The sequence below is a fragment of the Corvus cornix genome, chromosome 3 (genome assembly GCF_000738735.6).
Source record: "Corvus cornix cornix isolate S_Up_H32 chromosome 3, ASM73873v5, whole genome shotgun sequence".
Classification (NCBI taxonomy): domain Eukaryota; kingdom Metazoa; phylum Chordata; class Aves; order Passeriformes; family Corvidae; genus Corvus; species Corvus cornix.
This window is the reverse complement of record NC_047056.1, coordinates 33,256,988-33,282,040: the sequence shown is the minus strand read 5'-3', so window position 1 is coordinate 33,282,040 and position 25,053 is coordinate 33,256,988. Positions and strand designations below refer to the sequence as shown.

At 37.2% G+C, this 25,053-nt stretch overlaps 1 protein-coding gene across 9 annotated transcripts in view; it reads left to right on the top strand.

The window, feature by feature from the left end:
- Positions 1 to 25,053, top strand: part of SMYD3 (SET and MYND domain containing 3) — a 397,286-nt gene that overhangs the window by 317,460 nt on the left and 54,773 nt on the right. For all 9 annotated transcript variants that reach the window (XM_039569870.1, XM_039569868.1, XM_039569866.1 and 6 more), the window contains 2 exons: positions 2,053 to 2,155; positions 9,003 to 9,113. In XM_039569870.1, coding sequence (XP_039425804.1) covers positions 2,053 to 2,155; positions 9,003 to 9,113 — 214 coding nt within the window. The remainder of the gene's footprint in view (positions 1 to 2,052; positions 2,156 to 9,002; positions 9,114 to 25,053) is intronic.

Below are 25,053 nucleotides of genomic sequence, written 5' to 3'. Positions count from 1 at the left end.
TATATTTATAAGTAAATTAGCATAACAAAGAAACCAGTAAGGTGAAAAAATAAGTCCCTTAAGAGATAGATGTTAATATTTGAATTTCTTATTATTGTTTCTTATTTGTACTAGGTAAGAAGTATGTACCAATGAAGGTTTTATCATCATAGAATTATTAACCTGTAATCATAAATATGGAAAATTAGTATGTATAGTTTAAAATTACATTTTACCATCTAATTTTTTTTTTTAATGCATGGTTGAATTATGTTTGTCAATACCTCAGTGGGCCTGTCACTGTTGTTTCTTTTCCTACTAATGTCATATGTAAGATATGACTAAGGACACTTAATATCTTGAGGCCTGCCTTGTAGTAAAGATGAGGAAAAGGTGGTTAGGAGGATGTGGGAATTAGTGTCATAAAAAGTGCAAAACAGTAATTTGATTTCATAATGGAATGAAAACAATACTTGAGAAAAATGAAATATGATTTTGGAGCATTATTATTAGGGAAATGTTTGCTTTTGGTTGAAAAAAAGCCCTTAACTGTGAAGAAAGTGTCTGTCTATGTTCAATGATAATGCACTGCCAAGGAATGCAAGAGACTCTTTCCCAAGTCACTTGAGAGCAGTTTGAGTTTTGCTATAGCAAAAAAGCTGGGGAAATTGTGAACTTAAATCTGTGGTTTACAAGTCCTGGGCAAATGTCCTTCCAGATGAATTCATATGCTTCCAGACAGAATTGTCATCAAACCCACTAGTGTCTCCATGAGATGAAATTTAATTAAAAGTTCTTTATTTAGCCTTATTAAGAGATTGTATATTGTTGTATGGCTTGATAGCTTCAGCATCACAATATATTTTAAAATAGGTAAAATCCTATCGTCCTGCTCTGCATCACCTTGCCAGCAGCTTTGGGAGTGTGCCCAGTGATCTCACAATAAGCGTAATGGATACTCTCCCAGTGGGTTCTTGAGGAGATTAGCCACAGATATTTTATTAGGCCAGAAGGGATATCAAAAGAGTCAGGCCCTTGTCGATACCTGCTCTAAGAGTCAAAAAACTAAATAAACATGGTTTGGTGCAGGGCTCTGACCCTTGGCAACATCCTCTATTTTGCCAACAACATTTGGGATTTTTAGTTGCTGAATAAGGCAGACAAGACTATAAATGCATCCAGGACCTGAATAAGCCAAAAATTCTTCTTCCAGGCTGATAATGCCAGAATTATTCTTTCAACGGGTCATTCCCACAAGGAAAGAACCATCAACCCCATTTCTGCTACAGCAGAAATGTTTGCCTGGTAAAGCCAGTTGTTTCTCAGCTAAGGAAACACATGACTCAAAAGTATATAGCAGATGTTGTTAACAGCCTCCTTCAGAGAGACAGAAGCGTGTATTTGGGCAGTGTGTGCGTCTTGAGAGTGCCAGCAGCTCCCTAATGAGCTGTGCTGCCCCAGCTGTCACATGCCACAAGAACAGAGGCTGGGCCAAAATATGTGTAAAACAGAGGCAATGGCCATGTTGTTCTTTCAACTCTGTACACCGAGTTCTTTGGCTTTGGGACATAGTATACTCCATTTTCTCCCGATGTGAAATAATGGGTTGATTGTTGGCCCCTTTGAGCTGTGCTTGCAGTGACAGTCAGGTAATTGATCAGGTTAGTGCCCTGAAACTGAGCAGAAGCAATAGAAATATAACTCAGTCCCTCCTGCTCTGAACTGTCACAGTTACCTTGTTCCCCACTTGCCCTGTTCCCTGAATCAGGGTTCTTGGAGAGTCACTGGGAGGCCATTGCCTTCCTCCTGCCCTGAATACACAAAAGGCAGAAACACATGAAGAGATCCTGGCATGGCTCCTATTACCAATGAATATAAATCTTCTAAGCATTAATTTTCCTCCCCTAACCCAGAGCAGCTGATTTAACAGGGAATTTATTTGTTTCTTAACTTAATTGCTTGATACTTCAGATGTAATCATGTTAGCTACTTTCAAATGATTAAAGGGAAATGGCAGTAGAGACTCCTCTGTTAAGTTTTTTTCTTTCTTTCCTCCTCTACCACCCCTCACAGCATGTCTTTACTGAACCACAGCTGTGACCCAAACTGTGTGATCGTTTTTGAAGGAAACCAGCTTTTACTTCACTCTGTCCGAGAGATCCAGACTGGTGAAGAGGTAATTAACTTGTCCTCCCTTCCATCACAGACACCTGCAACAATGACATCTCCCTAAATAAATTCCAGACTGCTGGGCCACCAGCTTAATATTTTGATGATATATTGATGCCACTTTCTAGCACATAGCTATCAGGGGGAAAATGATAAATAGAATCATCTCTTCACACTGCCTGGGCCCCATAATCATTACTTCTCATAAATCACTAGCAGTCTTGATAAATTCCTGTTCCTCCTTTCCTCCTCTAGGCATTTCATTTTGTTTGTATTTGAGTGTCTTTACCCTGATGGGAACACTTACAATATTTCTGAGTGGAATGCAGTGTTCACTAAGTCACTGCAACAAGAAGCATTTGTCAGGCAGCAACTATGCAGTTGTGGTAAACCTTTCATTGACAGTGAAAGCAACAAAACAAGGTTTGTTTTCTTGTCCATTTCACTAGGAAAGACTTCAAAATATCCTTTTCAAGAGATTTCTGATTTGATATAAGGTATTATCTACTTTATAACAGCACTTGTATTAATTTGAAAATAAGCATTTGTGGCTAGAAATCAAAGTGAATGTGTTTTGCAGCACTGCAGTACTGAATATGCCTAATAAGACCTGAAAAGAGATGTGTGCATATATGTAACTTTACATGCACCAATGACCTACACAGTCCTAGCTGTTAGTCACTTCAGAATCATGATCTAATGTAATGTGGTTCATGCCTGTTCTTAAAACTGTGAGTATGAAGACCATACATATTTTAATTTAGACATAGTATTTATTTTCCTCCCTATGAAGTTTCTTCTTATTCATGTATCTTTTCTCAAAGATAGTAGGCTATCAAAGTAAGTAAATGGTAGAATATTCTTTAAGACAATCAAAATAAGTAAATGGTAGAATATTTTTTTCAGCAAAACATTGTTGAGAACCAACAGAAATGTTTTTGCATACTTACCTTTTTGCCAAGAGAAATCTTTCAGGATACAATATATATTTGTGGAGCTATTAACTGTAGCCATCTTTCAGTCCAGCATTCTTGTTTAAGTGTAATTATAGACACCTTTCTTCTATTTTATCCATAAACCATAACTTTCCTCTTGGCTTCCCAGTTCACTAAGATGGGATGCTTATTTAAAAATACAGTAGATTTTAATGTCTTATCAGGAAGAAAATGGGCTTTAGGCTTAAAAGGCAAAATAAAGCTGCAAAGTCAGTATTAGTTTAGATCTGTTATGGGAAGAGGAAGGAAAATAAAATTTTTATGAGGGTGTTTACAAGTCAGCAGTTCAATATTATTTTCTACACCTATTTAATTTTAATTTTCATAACTCCAGCACTTTTGTGTTCTGCATAATGACTTTGGTGCAACTTTCCACGCTGCCTTACTGCTTGCCTGCAGCAGGGTGAGCTCAGTTTTAGTAATAGCCATGTATTGAATTTACAAACTTACATATGTGAAAGTACATTACCTGTTGTGAGCTGAGCTTTAGCTTATACTACTATGTCATGATCTGAGCTAATGGGGGAGAAGATACATGTTAGGGAGGAAACTGATTGGGTTTTCTGAATAAATTGGGTGCTCTGAGATGGTAAGATGAACATTATTTCAAGTCACGAGGCAACAAGGAAAAAATTATAATAACTAGAAAATTTCTCTTATCCTGTTCAAACTTACACTAGCTTCAGAATGAGATCCCCTGTAAAATAATTAATAGAAAATAAGCACTAAGATTTATTAGAAATAAACACTAAGTCAAGCTCAGATTAGTAGAAGAGGACTGTGGCTTTCCATCCATTCAGGAACATATTTTTGCACATTTGTAGTGCTTTCTGTCAGAGCACACTACAGAAGTTTATTCATGCTAGGACTTGCTGACCACCTATAATTGCAGAGGAAAACAGAGACACGGGGAGCTGAGACTGGCCATTGAGGTCATCTCCGCATTCTGAACCTTGCTTCCAGAAGCTCAGAACTAATTATAACAACTTTTTTGCTCTTCAAGATAATTGTAGAATCACAGAATGTTTAGAGTCGGAAGGGACCTCAGAGATCACCTCATTCCAGCCCCCCTGCTGTGGGCAGAGACACCTTTCACTAGACCAGGTTGCTCAGAGCTCTATCCAACCCAGCCTTGAACTCTTCTAGGGATGGGGCCTCCACAACTTCTCTGTAATGCTGACCATCACAGTTTTTATAACTTTAGGTGATGTTAATTTCACAGCACACAAAGATTTCCTTTACCTGCAGTTCTTTGCAAAAATGAAATTTAAGTGTTGCAAAGAAAGGTGGGATGTGGGGAAGGATTATAAAAAAGCAAAAATTATTTATCTAGAGATCACAAGGGCTCCTTTAGTGATAAAGTAGCCTATCAGCTAGTTTTGTGAGAAAGACAAGCAGCCTACTCTGAAGAGGTCTTCATCATTTCCCTGCCCTTAAGTAACCACTTCAAACAGCATCAAGACATGTGCTATAATTTCAATTGACTTTTTGTTAGTTGCTGGGTCTACCTGGTGTTTTACAGGCAGACACGAGATGATTTTGCCTCTTCTCCAATCAGAAGTCATATGGCTTCAAATCAATTAGTCTTGCTGGCAGACAGAATGGATTATCTGAGGTGCAGTTCTGCTCCAAAATGGGTGCTTTGCTTTTCACCAGCTTCAGAGTTCAGTTAGAAAAAGTTGTTTCTTCAGAATATTGCATAACTGACCATTGCCTTACTGTGGTAGCCTGTCACCCCCATGACTCTGTGATGCCATGTTCCCCCTGCTCCCTGCCCCAGCCTTGGCCACTCCCTCAGTTTCTTCCTATTGGCTCCTGTACCCCAGCCCCGCCCAGGGACCGCCCCTGGGCCCCTGACAAAACCACCCTGCACCCAGACCACGAGGTCTTTCTGTCTCTGCCTCCGAGGGTGCTGGGACAAGATGTGAATAAAGCCATCTCAAACCCTCATGGGAGACCCTTCTCTACCTCCTTCATCACCACTGTGTTGTAACGCTGCTGGCTGCCAGAGCCACATCGAGGGGCTGTCCAAAATGGACTCCGGGATGTGACTGGTCACACGGCCCTAGGAAACCCCTGCTGTGCTCACGGGAAGCTGCAGCCTGCTAGGCAGAGTCAAGCAGTTACCACACCTTACAGAGCAACACTTTTTTAAAATTAATACTGGAAAATAGTTTCAGATGATGAGCAACTAAATCTATTTTCATGATAGATTTCAACCAAGTTATGTAAAGTTTCTTTACTGTAATTCTGTGAGAAGTTTTATATCTATGTATGCTTGACACATTACATTTTGTCCCATTACAGTTTTTAAAACCAAATTTTTCCTTGAGTTACAAGGCATTTTGATCTTAGATGCCAAAACAGAGAGTACAGACTGTTAACCACTGTCTCAGGAACAGATTTCTGTACACAATCCTCCCTAAGACTCTGAGACCCATGACTGAAAAACCAAGAAGATTCCCTTTTTTCTCCCTGTCATTTGCATTAAAATACTTGATTTTAAATTTTTACTGAATTTTCTGTCTCGAAATTTTGAGTTCTATTCTGTTACAAAAAAATCCCCATAAATTAAGTCCACTACATCATGGCAGTACTGAAAAATTGTGTCCACCTCATTTGGTAGATGAGGAACATGAGAAACTAACTACCATATCTATGATTAAAGCATTTCTGTGTCAGAGCAAGAAGCAGGGCTCAGACAGTGCTGTATTTCTAAGGAGGAAGTCTTAAGAGTCAGTAAGTCTCAAGGCTGTTAAATAATTCCTTGCCTTCATAAATGTTTTTAATATATATTCTCCAGTTAGGGGAGGAAAGATTTACTGCATTCTTTACAAACGATGCAATAAAGAGGCAAGCTTTGGTCAGTTGAAGTAATATTTTAATTAGTAGCATACATCCCACATGCAAATACTTTTAAGACAACCTTTGATAAATGGGCATATTTCCTAAATATGTACAAGTTAAATGAGCCTTGCATCTAATGAAGTGATCCAAAATTAAAGCAAGTGGAGGAGAGAGACTTGAATACAGAAATTTTTTGTTTAAACAATTAAATTATTAGTATAGACTCAGTCACTGTTAGATTGGTCATGTTTCTAAATATTCTAATTATATTTTACCACTCAGTCTGCCAACTACAAACATTTTTTCACTTATGGATTTCTGCTGGCAGGGCTGGGAATTTGAACTTGGGCCTCTGACAGCAAGAGAAACTCTTAAGTTGTTAAAATGCTAAAAGGAGATATCACTGTGATGAAGCCTCTTGTCTTTCTGTCCAGTCATATGCTTTAATCCAGAGCAGGTTGTTATGTGACTGTTCATATCCACAACTGTTTGGTAACCTCTGAAAAAGAAATGTGTTTTTTGAAACTTCTTCCTACACCCAAGGTTTCTGCAACATAAATGAAAAAAAGGGGGGGAGGGGAGAAAGCCAAAAATATAAAGAGAGAAAGGGATGAAGCCTATAGGCTGGATAGGTAAGGGATATTTGATATTGGCTCTGTGTTTGTTTCACAGTATTATAACTGAACCCTGCCTAATGATGGTTTCAACAGCAATGACAGGGTTTAAACCATTGTCTTAAATATTTTGGCAAAGAATAGACTAATATCATATGAATTACTTTTCCCAGAAGATTCCTACTGTCTTGCACTGTGCCTGAAGTTGATTAAATCCCTTTTACTGCTGGATGCCACCTGAACCTAAAGCCCAGCAGGACACGAGTCAAAACCAGAGATGTTTATGCAGAGGACAAGAGACAAGGAACAGCCAGTGTGTGGAATGAGTTTGACAGATCACACTTGTGAGTTGCAAGGAGACATGAAGATCAGGAGGCTTGTGATGGGAGAGGGAAATTGGGTTTGGAATGTCTGAAGGATGAGGTTAGAACTGCAACTTGGCCAGAAAATGCTTTATGGGAAGGGAGACAGATCTTTCTTACCACACCAAGGAGGATGCAGATTAGGACCAGCTGTGGAAAGAAGTGAGGACAAAGTTGTTGAGGTCACTGAAGATGTTTGAGATATCAGAGTAGGGCTGCAAGGACTGTTTACTTGGGAAAGTAAGAGAACACAGCTGAGGGAAAAGGTGTAAGGCTGAAGGACAGACCTGAGACTGGCACAAGATGAAATTGTCCCATTGTACCAAAAGTGGCTATGTAAGGAGCTAGAATTGATGGCTGGAGAACAGGTTTAGATAATCAGGTGTTGAGAATAAGACAGGAAAATGATACTCATGTTGAGGGGTAGAGAAAGAATAAGAGGAACATTGGAGATAATGGGGCAGAAGAGACAAAGCTTGGGAGCAAAGGATGGAAAATAAATAAGCAGCACAATTTCCATCCATTCACTGCAGAAAGATCAGAGGGAAGCCTATGGCTCCTGTGTAGAATATTAGTACAGACTGTTCTGCTGTAAGCCAGCAGTGGTGAAACTAATCCTCTCTTGGCTCAGACATGCACAAGCTGGGACAGAACAACATTGTATAGAATGCTAAACCTAACAAAGTTCTCACACTAACTTTTGATTAATTGTGGAATTTTAATTTGTCTCTTTCATTAATAATACTATTAATCTTCAATTATGAGGCCATATTTATTTTAAATGCTTGACTTTGCCATCTCAGTAGACTTCTTTTAACACAGTCCTCCTTCAATATGTAATCAAATTACACTGTAATAATAAATGAAAATAATGCAGGCATTGTTTTAGTTGCTTGTTAATTGCTCATTCAATTAGAATGCTCACTAATTTGCAAAATGCAGGTTCTGACAATGGATTTCATGGTCATTAGTAAAATTGGTCAGGTTTTCCTGTAATTTCTTTGAATGGACTCTCATGATTTAACTGAAAACCATGTGAAAATTCTCCCAATTAGTTGAAGTGTCTAGGCTCAGCATGAAATAATGTGACCTGATTTTTTTCAGCTCTGACCTCTCTGGAGTGTTTCAAAGTGTGTTGGGTGTATAGTGTAACCACTCAATAGCATGTGTGACTGTATGCTGGTCTGAGCTGAGCTGCTTTTTTGTTATATTCTTTTCTTTATCATTAGCTTGTGCCTGTGCAGCACTTTAAACATTTCAAGAACTCTACAAATGGTTAGTCCTGTAAAATTCTTTCTGGCAGACGTCAAAGTGAACAAACTACAGACTTCTCTGTAGTTCATTGGAATTCACTCTGTGCAGTGTAAGAAGCTGAAAATGGCACAAATGTAGGCACAAATTTTCTTTTATCATTTTAATAAATCTTCTTGTCAATAGTTCCAACAACTTAGACTGCAATGTTTTCATGCTTCCTTGGTCACAAGGGAAACATCACAGACATACTGAAAATGGGTATGGCATAAAAGGGATTATCCTCAGGCTCAAACATATATTTTCAAGAAACTAAGGGCTTCTCTGAGAAAGAAATTTTGGAGATAGTTGATACTGTGTAACAGCACTGGTAAATACACACCTAAACTCTGGAGCTACACAGAGCTTACATGTGAGATTTCATACACAAGGAATTCAGACACTGACTTTCTTTGCTCTCTTTTCTTACTCTCCTTTCTTTTTTTTATTTTTCTTCCAAATAAGGATTAAAAGTTGATATAGTGATAATTTTGGGGGGCAATAATAATTTCATACAATATTGATCTTGAAATGTGGAAAAGTATTCTTCCATGGAAATTATTTTTCCCTTTTTTTCACCTTCTGTAGAAATAGTCGATTTCTTCTAGAAAATAATCTGTTAACATTTTATTTTATGCTGGGAAAAATGTTGAATCCAAAAAATGTTGCTGCTGCTAATATATACACTGAATATGGATTTTTTGTGGAATGTACCAACTCTTTTTTTTTTTATGTACTGCATACAGCTCACCATCAGCTACGTTGAATCACTGATGCCTACCAGGGAACGCCAAAAGCAACTGGTGCGCCAGTATTGCTTTGAATGTGATTGTCTTCTCTGCCAGAATCAAGAGAAGGTAGGTTAAGAGAAAAAATTCCTTGCCAATGAAAAATAATTTTCCAAGGCCCGTCAGCAGCTTCCCTTCCTTAATGTAATACTTCTCTCTTGCTACTAACTGGATGGCCAGAATAGGGGAGAAAATGACCGCTGCCCTTATTGTGGTTTGTTGTTGCTATGAAGGACAACTCTGAAGGAAAGAAAAGCAGGAAATGTTGGCATTTTTCTATTCAGAAGAATAATCTTGGAACTTCAACCAAAGCCAGTGGTCTGATACTACAGGAAGGTTGTGCTTATCCTCAAAATAATGTTGAATTAATTCTGCCAGACACCTGCATCAGTAATTTTCAAGAACTACCAGGCTTGTTCAGCAGTTCTTAGAGAGAACAGTGAACCTCCTTGGGTGACTGTAGTTTTTATGCTCACTTACATGACAAGTTCTTGGAGTAGCCGGTCAGTAGTTGTAGTAGATAAACTTTTGTTCAGTGTGATCTCTTACTAGGGTTCAGCCTAGCCTGATGTGATTATGCTCTGGCTTGCTTCATATTTATACAACCTTGGCACAAAAAATTTGTCTCAGAGCCTGATGAGAGATCAAATGGAATAGGCAAAATGAGGCTGGCTTCATAGCAGCTTATGCACTTAGTCTCTTTTGTTATATGTACAGCTCTTATTTTCACAACTGCCTGTTTGGAGTGAGTCACCTGCCACAGCTAAACGTGTTCCTGCAAGATTACAAATAGTAAGAAAGGTATTGATGAAAATGTAATTCCAAAGATCATAATATGATTCATGAAATAATTGCTGCAAAGAAAAAGAAACCCCCAAAGTTTAAACTGTAACATATGCTTTGATTCATCAGTAGGCCGCTCAAAAAAGAGAACACAGAAAATTTCGGGCTTATGACATAATGCTAAATTAGTTCCTATCGGTGTTGGCGTTCTGTGCCTGATAAAGGCTGCTGCAATTCTACTCAGAGGCAGTGAGGTGAAGACCTCTTTTGTCTTTCTTTTGAAGATGGTCACTCAAGTACCATGAAATCTTGGATTAGTTTTGGGTAAATGGCATCCTCACAGATGCAATGATGATTAAGAAAAATAAGCAGGCTAAAGAGTCTTCAAGGATCACCTAACAGTTTGTGAAAGGGTAGACAAGTGGTGTAAAGACCATTCAGCATGTGGAATGTTTTAAGAAAAAATATCCCCAGGCTGGTGTATATGTCATTGTAAGAATCAACATGTAACAGCAAAAAATACTGTAGTGAAATTATATGTACATGTATTCATGAAAGCAATACTCTCATACATAGGTTAAAATTAATTCATGATTTTTTTTCTTTTTGAAAATATAATTGTCATTTGTGTTCATATTCTACAGATCTATTTTTGCCTTTCCACACAATTTCCTTGGGAATGATATTGTGAAATGTTTGGAAAGCGCTTTGTGACCGCATTCTGAAATTCTGTGATTGCCTGATCGTTACCATGTAGAGAGGTCTGTGAAGGTCTAGAAGCCTCATGGCAACTTTGTCTGTTGATGTCTATGAAGAAGAATCTTTATCCTCAGCTTTAGTTTAGGGTGATCAAATAGTATCTGCAGCAGTCCTCATAGTATTGTGTTTCATTTCTCTGTGACACCTGAATTTGTAAAATCTCTACATGACTAGCTTGGAAACTTGGATTTTTTTTTTTCCTGTTTATCTCAGTCACTGTTAGTAAGCTGCGAGTTGTGTAACACTGCAGGTACAGCAGCAGATAGTATTTTTGGAAATTCTGGGGTTTTAAACTACAGAATGTCTAGATGCTTAAAAGTCATGAGTTGATAAAATTATTCAATAACATCCCTGCTGAAATACCCCTGATACTGAGACAAATTTCCAAGTCATCTTAGAACATTTTTAAAAAGCAAAATCTTTGTCAATAGAATAGGCAAGAGCTATAACTTTGGGACATCAAGAGTGGCAGAGTCAATATTGTGAATTAATAAATATAGTCATCTAATAGTAAATTTCCATATTACAACATCGCTTTGCAAAAAAAAAATGGTTTAGTCAGCAGCAATTCATCTTGTATATTTTTCTTATAGGTAAAAATGCAAATTCCAGAAATGCTTTATGCATTCAAGTAAGTTCTTGTGTGTTGGGGATTTTTTTCTGTTGCAGTCAGCTCATCAAAAAAGCTAGAATCCTTTTTGAAATCACATTTATGGGCACTTACACAAACACTTAAAGAGTTCACATTGCTCCAGTCTGAGCGTGCTTGTGAGCTACTGAACACATACTAGGGACCAGTGAAAGCTCTCGAGATGCACACATCAATTTACAGTAAAGTTTTAAGTCAAGTGATTTCCACTGTAGCTTTTATGCTACACCTTTTGTAATGTTTTAAAAGTGATCCTGCAAATCCTGTGGGAAATATACATTACAGTTTATATGAAGAGCACATAAACCTTATGTCTATTTGTACTTAGTTACATGCATCTTTATTTATTCGTTTTTAGAAAAATACTTGGCAAGATAATGATCAATGAAATTTATGTTTCCTGCTGTAGTTTTTTAAAGGCTTGTTCATTTAGTGTTACATGCCTGAGTGAAAAAGCATGGTGTCAAGTTTCTGTTCTCAAGTCAGTTACTGACTGCAAGTGACCCTGGATAATTCATTTTATTCAAGAGCAACCTTTGTGTTTTCTAAGATCCAACCCTTATTTTTCATAATTGGTGGGAAGCTACCATTTCAGCTGGAGCTGAACAGGTTTTGGACTAGAAAACAGATCAGTCTGTCTATATTGGGGACCATTTTTGTGAATATTCTGTGAATCTTTGGTTTGTTCAGTTTCTACAAATTGAGAAGTGAGAAGATAATTTATAGGTAATTTATACTTCTTCTGAATATTCTGATGCCCAAAGGATAATAAAGAGAGATGCTGTATTTTCGAAGGTATTTTAGCTTTATGTGATGGATTTGTTTAAATAATTCCTTGAAGCAGAATGGTTTGAGGTTTATTTGTGCCTTCCTCATACAGAGAGAGAATACAAGCAGCTCATTCATACTGTCTTCAGTGGAAATCCATGAAAACTGGAATGGATAAAAGAGGTTATGGAATGCCTTCAAGCAAATGCTCACTCTTTAGATAGATAAAGTTTGGTGAGATAAATTATGCTGCTCCATGAAGTATATATAAACACAAAATCAAGACTGACATGATTACATTTCTCTGCTAGCTGACATGGATAACCAGAGTGTGATTGCAACACTTCCTAAGTATACACAGTTCCCTTGCACAATTGTCAGGATCTGAGACTCTAATATGGCAAAGGCTACATTTTCAAGTATCATGAAGTGGGCTGCAGCCCAACTACAGGGACCCTTGCTGAAGCCAAAGTTACTGAAGTTTAGCATCAACTTCAGCTGATACACGCTGGCGCTCAGTGTGAGCAGACACAGCCCCAGACCAAGTGGAGAGTTCCATGGCTGAGCAATCACAATTGCAGTGCATGCAAAATTAGAGGAAATGTTCCTCACTGGTCACTGCTGGTGAAAGGACTTCAAAGTGAATCTTTCTTTGCTATACAGTATAGTTCTTTATCTTCCTCGCCAACTGTGAGCACAACCAAGGAATAATCTAGGTGCATAGCTGTTATTAAGGATAAGAAAACATAGAAGCAAACAGTGGCAATAGCTGGAGTGGGGATCTTAAATAATTTTTGGTGCCTGAGCCTCAATGTGAGCTGCATTTTAATTCTAAGGATGTACTATAATGCTGGCCAGCATCTTTTAGCAGCTGGTCAAGCAGCCTGGCAAGTACAAATACATTTCTGTAAACTGGCTAAGATAAGGCTGAGGTGAACCTTCTAGTGGTTCAGTTCCTGACAAATTAAATGGCACTAACTACAAATCTAAACAAGACTTTTGTCCAAAGTTAGGAAAAAAAATCAGGAACTAAAAGAGGGGAAGAAAACATGTCTTCCTAAAAATCACTCATAGAATACTTCCTGTCTGTCAATACTTTTAAGTTACAGCTACTGTATTGTCTTCAGTTCATTGTATCTCTGACAGCTTTATACATTAATCTTTGCTCCATTTTAAGGTCAATCTCCACTGTAATTCAGGAATGTGTGCCAAGCTGAACTCTTGGCAACATATACTATTCCAGCACATAAAAGCCCCTTACATTAATTATAATTAAAGATGGGATTACATTGATGACAAACATTTTAAATGAAGAACAGTTTTTTCCACAGTCATGAGCCAGAGTATTGTTCATGTTGTACATCTTCAGCCAAGGATTTCAGGGACATTTGTGCTTATAGAATTGCTTTGTTATGAGTTGTCTTTCTCTTTTGGAGCCAGCATTTAATATTTTAGTCTAGCTTGGTTTTTGGAAAGCTTTATTTTTTACAAGGTCAAAAGCAATGGGCTTGACTCTGAATCATTTTTATATTTGGCCAGTGTTTGACAGTTGCCAAAGTTAATGACAACAGTAAGCACGTTATTCCTTTAATCAGTTTATTGCTTTGCTTAGTAGTTACTTATATTGCAGCCAGAATTTTGGTAGAAAACATCACAAGTCCAGTTTCCAACTCAAGGATTTTCAAAATCAGGTCACGTGAACAGCAGCCAAGCTATCAACCTCTACATAAAAATATCCATGCAATTCTTTACCTCTTACTGCATACATCCACCAGCTCTGTTATAAGAAACTCCCCACAGAATAAGTTCCTGAATGTGAAGTTTTGACATTATTTTTCTAGGGGAGGAAACAACACAACTGTAATTTAGGACTTCATCAAATGTAAGTAAATTGATCAAATTAGTTGCTACAGCGTATGTCCATGGTTGGTTTGCCTCACCAGGTTTCCTGAAAGACACTTGAATATGGCCAAAGATAGACTATACAACACTTTCGCCTTCGATCTTCATGTTTGCTCTCAGCAGTACCTTTGAAGAATATGTGCTTAAATTACAGAGGCATTGTTACATGAAGAATATTATTATTGACTGTTGTTTTTAATTAGCATGTAAAGGCTTCATGCAAGATCACTGTACTGGTGTTAGTACAAAAATGTCACCCCTCCCTCAGGGATCGTATATTTAGGACACAGGAAACACAAAATTATATGTTAAGAAATGCCTTTTAAAATTGCTGAATTGTCAAGTTCCATAAGTTTGTGTCTCAGTTTTCCTAATATTTATTTATTTTTAGATATTTACATTCCCACTAAGTTTCCCAAGTACAATAAGAAAGATGAGACCTCCAAATTAATTCAAAAGTTGAAGCCTGGGAAGCACGGATTAAATGGGATTGTTGAAAACAAGTCCCTTTATGCAGCTAACTGAACATAAAACCCTTTGATCAAAGCAAATAAAAAACTAGGGGCATCTGTTTCTCTAGTCATGATTCTAAGAAACTTGCTAAGTACCAATTTACCAAAGGGTGTGTTAAAAAATAAATATATATATATATCAGGACCGTTTTCCAACAGAATCCTCGTTTAATTCATTTCCTATCAAAATACAGAGTTTGCAATAGTTAATTGTAGAAATTGTCATTCCTCGTCTTTTTTTACTGTTTTGCAACTAGAATTGCCTTTGAAGCAAACTACAGAATGACATCAAGCCAGAGATCAGTCATGTTTCACCCATCTACTCTTCCAGCCCAACGTCAGTATAACCAGTGCCTACAAAAGTCAGTGGCAGTAATTAGAGCCCACTGGGACACAATGCTGTTTCTTTCCATAGGTGGCTGGCTGTTTCTTCCCTCTGGCAAGGCATTTGCTAGTGACATAAACCCTGGATTCATTCCTGAAATCGAACAGTATACTAACACTCTTCTGTTTCTTTCAGAGCATCTTACCCTCTTGGGATGAATTTCCAAAGAGCCAAGGACAGAGGGCTTTTATTTTTCTAGTGCCAAAATGACAGTAAAAAACAAGGCAGCCGCTTCTAATTTCTGGGATCTCTTGTTCATTAACAAAGGCATCATCTCTTCAGCTTCTTAGCATTTCTTACATGACTTCTGAGGCTCCTTCCATCTTTCAACATTGTAATTTTTTTCCACTAAAGTGCAGTTCCAAAGACAGTGACAAATGCAGTGTGATCATTTTTCCATGACAACTTGCCTATCCCAGTTGCTTTGGGACTGCCTCAGTGTGCTCTGGTCACCACTTGGCAGCATCCAGCTGGGGCTCACTTGGGTTGTCAAGGTCCTGAAAACGATCTGGCTGTTCTTACAGACGTGAGTTGAAAGATGTATGTAAACTCTTTGCCTTTTCAGGAGATCCTTAATAGGGCAACCTGTATCAGTTTGGCCCATCAAGTTCATATTTAAAGCAAACGTAGAAGTTGGGGGCATGGCACCCTCCTGGGAGTCTGGCTTTCTGCTCATCTGAGGGGAGCAGAATCTCATTCCTTTTAGACCCAGCCATCTAAGAGGAAACGTAAATCTTCTGGCAGATGTTTTAAGCAGAAACACTTTTTTGCCACGGGAAGAGAGGGCATTCTCATCACTTTTATAGGCTGTTGCACCTACATTTAAGTGCCTGGATCCTTCTGGATCCTTCATTTTGGATGTCCAGCTTCCTTGGGAGTGTTAGAACTAGCTATTACTGTTATGATTTCTTTTTCCAGATGTTGTCATTCCTGTAGCATTCACTATTTGGTCTCTGCTGAATGACAAGCAGAAATAAGAAAAGTCTCACTCTGGATTATCAATCTAAAATAAACATAGAAGATAGAATATTCAGAGAGAAACAGCAGTAATTTAAATATAAGGCTAGATCAGAAAAATCACTTTCCAAACACCTTTTCCTGCAGTGATTTTGGAGACACATATTTTTCCTAAATATTTTTAGAAGCCAATCATTGCATTTTCTGAGCTTGAATTTCTGAATTCTCTTGCACTGAGGTTCCTGTAAGGTCTTGTATGTTTCAGCCTGTCAGGGTGGTTTCTAATAACAATAACACCTTAGGGAACAATCTTGATTTTGGATGCCTTTTCTTGATCTGTTTATCAGTAATTTTTTTTCTATTTTGCAGCATGTTCTATCTTTTAAAGTGCCATTAATTAGGTAATTTGATTGAAATATGATAGGTTTCAATTCAGATCCCATAAGTCATTTAAAAAAAAAAAAAAAAAGCATGTTGCAACTTTAAACTGCACTTTTCTGGACTGACTGGATTTCAATTTTCTGGATACAAAAATCTCTCTGGTTGAAGGTCGTCCACTTTGGACAAAATAATACCTGCATCAGAGCCAGAATGATATTTTTTCTTAGATATTAGAGCAGACCCTATGGGGTAAGTGGACCCCACAACTCTCTTAGTGCTTCAGGCAATGGGTGAGGTTCAGGTGAGTCCAGGATGTGCACTGTATCTTTCTTCTAGATTCCTGTTCCAAATCAAGTAGAAATAGGAGCTTGGATCTTTTTCTTTCCAAGTGTATATTTTAGTGGGCTAATTTAAAGAAAAAGTAGAAGAAAGTGAGTGGAAATAGCTTTTTCTCATTGGTTCTCTGGATGTAGGCTAAATCCCTTCCTGACAGTAAAGAATTTACCTTTCATTTACCTTTAAAGACCCAAACCAGGACAGCAACATTATATGGGTTGACCCTAACATCAGCCTTTGCAGGCATGCTGTGTATTTTGATCCCTCCATTTTACTGTTTTATCTGCTCTTAGACTCTCAGCTTTTGGAATAAATATTCTTTTTACTCTGTACAGTCTAAAAACCTGCAAAACAGCGTAGCTGTGATTTTGATACTGCCAGGTTTATAAATAATAGCAACAGTAAAGTCAGCAAATAATCTGAATCCCACCAACACGGAGGAAGAAAAGAAGATAGAAAAGTACTCAACTGTTTATCAGCAAATTTGTCAGTTATTTGAAATAGGACACAATTTTATTAGCTCACTGAAATTTTTAGCAATATGCCATCTTCAAGTAATTTTTGCTAAAGTTTCTGTCATCTTTCAGCTCATTCCTTCTTGAAGGCATTGTCTTGAAGACATCACCCAAAACTAGTCCAGAGGAACATACTTCATTCTGAATAAATGTTTTCAACTATGGTTCTTATGTTTCTCTTTCATTCAGATTCTGAATATGCTTTCTGCATACTCCAAATTTCTGGTTCTTAATGCCATCCTGATTGTAGACTATATGCTTTATGATGCTGGACAATTTGTCTTTTCATTTTATTTCTCTTAGCCAAAAAAAATTTGTCCTAATAAATCTTACATTTCTTACAGTGTATTTTTTTCTGAGATCAATTACTGTCCATACAATGCCCAGAAATCACTAGAATTAAATACTGCAAATACAGTAGGTGTAAATGCTTGGTAAAGATTAGCTTTATTGCAGTGCCTGTTGTCCCAGTTTTCTGAAAATTCCAAACAGAGGAGAGGAGTAATGACTGGTTGTGTTAAGCAGGTTTATGCACATAGAGCCCATAAGTATGATCATGCTTTTACCTTATATGGGTCAATAATGGGTTTAAAAAGTCGGGAAAAGTTTAATCTAGTAGTCCTGATTTTAATCTGGTAATCTGCCCATCATCAATCCATGAACTAAACCATTCCCATAGCCTCTCTCAGACGAACAGAGTATTCTGTGAAGCACTTCACTGTGATTGCTTTTTGTGGTGAAGTGGACATGTACCTACAGTGGACAAACACAGGTCTGAGTGGGAAAAGCAATACTGTATGCATATGTATGTGCATAGGTGCATGCATGGAACCTGCTAGGACAATTTTAAAGATTTTCCTATTTCATGAACAATATGTTCCACAACCATGGTGGTGGTTGTTTTCTTTTGCTGTTATTTGTTTTGTGACCTTTGTTAAGTAATGTGAAGCCCTATTTCATATCTCCCTCCATAAACTAGGTACTGAAATGCCCATTATATAAGTAACATTTAAAGATTAAAGATTATTTAAGATAATTAATATAATTAAGATAATTAAAGATTAAACATTAAAAGATGAGTTATTCTTTAGTATATCTTAGTATGAAACTTACTAGAAAGACTCACATTTGCTATTTCCCATATCACATTGTGGAAGTGCATCTTTCATTCTAGGCTTATTTAAATTAAGAGATGGCTTTCCTGCCAGCTACCTCTAAACTTTTAGACACTTTTTGCAAGCCAAATTTTATTTTTCAGAGATTGAGTGACTGATTTAGGACCCTGTGGCATCAGGTATCATGACTTCATTCTAATTGCTTTTTGACAGTGTAATAACTCAAAGTTTAAGATCCTGGCTGAATTTGTAGGAAGCACTGTAGGTGGAGAAAGACAGAATCACTCTCTTCAGTGCCTAAATCAGTTCCAGTCCTTAACTAATATCCTCTGAGGTGTATTAAAGGAAGAATGAGCTCATTTGAATAACAAGGAAGCCTATAAGGGTTTGAGAGTGTAAAACTGCAGACTAAATGCTTTGGCTTGAAATATTGCTATGATAAGCAATGTGCCATATCAGGTTCTTGCCATTAATTTAATTAATCTCACAACAATGCAATAACTAAAGCTGTAGTTATAAATTTTGTATTTCTGAGCTCTATTCTAAGACATAGAGAGAAACTTTTTTGTGTGTAAAAGACAGCAGGCTTTAAAAGGCTGTATGTATTCCAGCTGCAAGAATTATAGCAGAGGATTGTGTAATTTTTTTGACCCACTGCAGGATGTCCTGCTGCTTTCCATGGGATTGCTCAGTGAACTGTATGAAAGCTGTTGATTATACCATAAGCAGTGATTTGAATTGGGGACTGTAGTCAAACAGCATATCACAATTCTGCCCAAGATTTATCTGAACACCATCGTTAAGAAAAATATGTTGCTGCATCATATTGATTATGGTATGAATCTTTGTCTTAGTGTTGGATATAAACTAAAGCTCCTGCACTTCCTTTGACAATATCTAGACAACAAAATTTTTGCTCTCAAAGTATTTCTAGTGTATAACTTTACGTTAAGCTTGCATCATTCCCACGCACAAAAGAAATACTTCTGAGCTTGGAGAGCTTTAGGTGTGATTCCAGCTACTGTCTAATAATACAGTACTTTGAATCTATAGGCATTTTGTATAGTGGATAAAGATACTGTGAAGTTCTGTTGCTACTACACTGTATTTGGTTAATGAAGGTGGGGGGTCCATATGAAATGAACAGTTTCTCCCCTGACCTGCAAAAGAAATGTTAAAATAAAGGGTTGAGGTAGCTTTTTGGAAGGGCAGCACTCATTCTTCTGACTGGGAAAAATATTTTAGAACAGTTTGTCTGTTTTCAAGCAATAATGAAGTACTTAAAGGAGAGTACTTATCAGAACATAGACAAATAGTTTACTGGTACTGTGAACTGGTTTGGAAAATTGGAAATCCAGTGTAGATTATGCATCACCATATTATGTAGTTGCCTCAGATTCCGTAAACAGTTGCTTTGAGGTAATTCAAGATGTCTAATTTTCAGTACTCATTTTGTGATGTAGGCTACCTCTCCTTGCTTTGAGTCACCTTGGCCCATCACCATTGAGTGCTGAGGCATGTAAGGACTTCTAGCACTGGCAGCCAACAGTCACCAGCTGCATGGTAGCAATCCAAACAGTAAACAAAAGCCCTGAGAAATAGTCAAGGGTCTTTTAATAGTTTCCATGACATTATGACATTTTAGAGAATGTCCTTTTCACTCTCTTTCCTATTTTTTCTGAAAATGACTAAAATGTTTGTATTATTGAATCAGAACAACAGCGTACTAGAAAGGTATTGGAAACTGTTTCAAGCACTCATTTGCCTTATGGAGTGTTTCTAGCTGCTTCCCTTAGACCCTGGAAGAACCTTTACTGGTTTAAATTCATGTTAGTTAGGAGATAGTCAATAGTAATTCTCCAAAGAAGTTCTTGAAATTACTAAAATACTATACAGCACCTTTTAAAGTATATGCAAACCTGTTCTTTGATTATATTAAACTAATATTCATCTAGTTGGCAGTCAAATGTGTTGGCAAAATTCTAAAAGAGGAAACTCCAGGTATTGTACTCTCTTAAGGAGCTGCAGTTGTAAAAAATGAATTCAACCTCTTTTATTCATGACTTTAAAAACCTTGGAGACTCAAGAGTGTGGATTTGAGTATTGATGCTAAATATTCAAGAAACATACTAGTGAGTTAGGCAACCAGTTTTTATCAGTGCTCTAGGAATTGCCACTTTAACTTTTGAGATCCAGCAAGTATTTTAAGGTGTAGAGTAGGTTGATCAATTATGTATGATCTTAATCATGTTGCATGTTCTTTTCTAATCAACTTCCTGTATTTCACACCCATTCATTCAGAAAGCGTATGCTGAAGTAGATACTATTTTTTTACGTTGCAGTACACATTAAAAAAACAGAATTACTATAGCTACAATTTTATCATGAGATATATCATGCATTAAGATATTAAATTGTTTTGATAATGTCAGTATGTCTTCAGTGAGAGCCTATAATTCAATGGGCACAAGTTCTTCAGATCACTGAAGCATAAATTGAACTTCAATACACAAGTAACTACACTTAGTGAAGTATTTAGTCATTTGCATAGATATTAACTTTAATGGGATTTATATATACTTTTGAACTTAAGTACATTTTTCAATGAACTGATGAATGTGGATTGGATTATACATTGTGAATAACTGAAAATTCAGAGGATTTTGGACCTACAGATCTCTTCTGAGCCACTAAATGCACTCAGTGGCACTCTATATCTCCACAGGTTGCAGAATTAAGGAATAAAGAAGATTTGCCTTATAGCTGTCAGTTTGTGTGGTAAGAGAGACCTAGAGATTGCCTTAACAAATGTATAATGTCTAAGACAGCCTGTGAAATACCAGTTTCACTGTTGCTAGGGATTAGGCTATCAGTATCCTTGCTCAGGTAAATGAACTACACACAGGGTTTATTTTCGTACTGATGATGGAAATTACAATGGCATTAAAAACGTGACAGGAATTTTTGGGTGATCTGGCATAAGGCTCTATTTCATTCATGCTAAACTGTAAGTAATTTTCTTTGTTTTTCCTCACTTCTGGCTTTTATGACTTGATAAATAGTGAACTTTTATTTATTGCTCTTCCCACTGTCCAATCAATTTTTATTTCCGCCTGTAACCTATGCAGCTTGGATAGGAATTGTGCAGTCAGCCCTAAGCTCCTGACACAGGGAGGTTTATAAAGGCAGTGGTGTTACAGACACAAAGCTCTGTCCTGTTGCTCATACAACTCCAATCATCCTGACTGGGAGTAGGCATTGAGATCTTGGGCCTGCAAAGTGTCAGTCATCCCCAGGGGCCTGAGCTGTGTGTGACAATTATGTGGGCAATTATGACTCCAAAAAGACTAGTAGTATGCAAGGGACCTAGTTTAAAAATAAATATGGGAAATTTTTTGTTCAGCAACCAGAATGACCAACACTAACTGAAACGACTTCAGAATGCATTAAATACATGTGCCTCTCATTTGAGGAGTCTCCAGGTAGCAAGATGCTATGATGTAGTTTACCTTCTTAGCCCTGTGTATTGATTCTATTTTGACAGATCTGTCTTTAGATACTATCTTGCTTTCTTGAAAAGTAGCCTAGCATCCTTTTATACTGCTTTTTCAGAGAGAAAATCCTGTCTGTAATATTATTTGTTGAGATTTTTATCACAAAGAATGGATGTAAAACAGAAAAGCTCTAATAACAACAGTAGGTGTGTGAGCATTATTGGTATTAAAGAAGTGCCATAGGGCTCTGATGTTCGAGACTAATGAAAACTTTGAGCTTTTTTTGGTGTATTTCTCTTACTACAGGAATTTATATATATGCACACTCTAAGTAAGTATACACTCTAAAGATTGTTCTGACAACACAAATATTAAGTCACCATAATAATCAGTTATATATAATGCTTACCAAATCATTCCAAAGTGTGTCCGTAATAACCCTGTTTTTACAGTACGCAGCATTTTCATGAATGGAGTAGAAGTAGTTGCAGAAGCATTGCCAGGAAAATTAATGGATGACAAAGACTGAGAGAATAATAAACATTTATGAGAACAGGTAAATAATACAGAGTAACTGGAATTACAGGTAAATTAGACCTATTGAAATATAATGCACCGCCACTGCAAGGGTGGAGCACAGGCTCTACATCTGAAAGGGGGATCTATAGCTACGATTTATTTCACCAAATCTCAGACAGCTACAGGATAAATGTCATCATCTGAGCTAGTTGCTCTAGACTTTCTTTATGGATAAAATGGAGAAGAATGAACACACTTGGACTGTTATTCACCTGCTTTAGGGTAATACAAATTGCATCCTGAGGGTGTATTTTTGTCATATAGAAGGGTGGCCCAAATATCTACATTTGATCAAATAAATCTCAGCATGGGTGTCTGAACAGCAATGGAAAACATTGTGTTCTCCTCTGGCAAACAAGGCTAATGTGACCCTTGAATCCATATAACAGGGGAGTCAGTAGAAAGAATGATGTCAATTTTCTTCACTATAAAAAACATTTATTAGATTGCCTGTGTATCATACAAAGTACAGAGATCTTTGAAAAGGCTGTTTAAAAATGTGTCTAAAAAAATCACAGAAATTAATAGCTGAAATGGGATTACAGTGAAGAAGAATGGAGTATGACTGACAAAAATGCAATTACTATTTTTTGCTTTGCAGAATTATCAACCTGACAGATATCAGACTTGTAGCTGTAGAGATTAAGAATTGTTTGTCTGTTTGCTCCTCTTACCTTATAGTTTGTCTTAATTAAATCTCAGATGGATTTATCTTAGTTCCATTTAATGTTATTAAATTAAACTGACTTCTTAAAATAGACTTGCTGATCTTAATTTTCTCTTTATTAAAAGCATCTAAGTTTAATAAATCTCCCCCAGCTGGTTTTGATGTCACTTTTAAATTTCTGAGTAAATACAGTAATGTTGTAACTAAGTTGGATAATGTTAAGCAAAGGTTATTCATACTGCCCTGTGAAGGTGCTAGTCTTTTAGCACTACTTGTATGCAGGGTCTGGGGAAATCTTCATCTTGATTTCAATGCCTAAATAGAGCACTTAAACATGAATGGTGAGAAGAACTCCTAAATTTTCCAATATCTATATGATTTAGAGTGTTACTAGCCTGTGCAGTTCTTACGCACTTCCAGACACTGGAGTCAGTATTCCATGAAGAGCTGGTATTGATTGTGGGAGGGAATGCAGCCTGCCTAATACTGAGCAATGTACTGCACAGATTCAATATGGCATCCAGCTCCAATGTGACTTATTTTACTCTGAGAATTCAAAAATAAAAAGTACAAATTCAATTTGTTCAGAACTTAAAGTTCAACCCCTCGCAAAAGCCTTACAGGGAACACAGAGTTGTTTTTGTCTGCAAATAGAGTACCTTTGGAATTGGCATGTGGCCCATCCACCCTGTTCAGAGCTGTGTGACAGAAAACACAAGGCCTCTGGAGAGGACAACCTTATGTGGGTTGCAAAGGATAGCTAAACTGGCATCTGTGGACCTGGCATTATTTTTCATGGAGCAGGGCAAGGGAGCTTTTAAAACTTCAGAAATCACATGTAAATCTTGAATCATGACAGGGCTGTGTGCACTGATAATTTCACATTCTTGTAGTTCTTAATGAAATACATTGACAAGACTGAAGGTGAGTGAATCTTCAGCTGAAGCTGTAGGCTTCTGTAAACCACAGCCTTCACAATAAGAGATGAAAATTCTTTGATTCTGAGTTTAAACTTTATCCAGAAAATGTTTCATAGAAGATGACCTCAGATATTTTGGGAAAGCACTCAAGTGTGCTTTCTTTTGCTGTGTCTGTAGCTGCCTGCACCTGTGATTGCCCGGCAGGCCCTCGTGCCCTCTTTGCTCTGAAGCACTCCTGTCAGAAATTTAGTACAGCTGCAATATCACAGCTTGCATATCACATTTTCTCACTGACACTTTTCTTCACCTTTCTGAAAGAGAAACTTCAGAAGATCTGCAATGTCTTTACTCATTTAATGCTTTTCTGTGCTGTCCGGCATAAAACAATGGGTTACTGAGTTTACTGGAAACATACATTCGGTAGCTCCTGCACTTTCAAATAGAATCAGAAATAGAAAATCATTATTTATGCTTTCAGAGCACAGTGTATCAGAGATCTGTTCTAAAATGTCATGCCCTAATTTAAATGTGTCTGAGCTCCTCTGTTCTGTTCAGATGCACATCTGTAGTTGCTTAAATTTTTAGAAATTTTTAAAAATTAAGAAAATCATAAGCAATGGATAGCAATTTCTATGAAATGTTTAGGTGCAGCTTTTAAAATGTTAAAATAATACAGTTCAGAAAGCTTAAAAGTTAAAGCTTCCACAAAAGAGAGAGAACAGATTTATCTGCTGCTATCACACAGGATTATTATTATGATGTAATAAATTTTGTGTTCAAAAGAAAGTGTTATTATTATTATTGTGATTTTCCTGTCTTTCAAAAATATCATACCCAATAATATTTCATATTAGACCCCTAATTTCTGTTTGAACTATGGTTTATAGGTTTTTACCCTTTGAAAAACTGACATTTGCTGGTGGTTACATTGCACTCTTTTAATCCATTTGTGTATTTAGAAGAGAAGATACTGGTCAGGGAAAACTTTAGTCCTTATTTTTCGCCTGTCTCAGGGTAGGCCGGAAGTCCGATACCTCCTACAAAGCTTTGCTTATTTCTGCCTTTGTGGGACTGGATACCTGAATACTGAAAATAGGCATATAATGAAGATGCCCTTGGACATACTTCAAATAGGAGGAGTGCTGGGAAGGAGAAAAAGTATAGGGGTTACTCGCCATTTGGAGTTTCTCTCTCCCTTCTCTGAAGGGAAGTGAGGAGGGCTTCATGGTTTCCTCTCTGTGGACAGTGTTGGTCTTGTTTCTCTACCTCCATCTCTGAGAAGGAGAA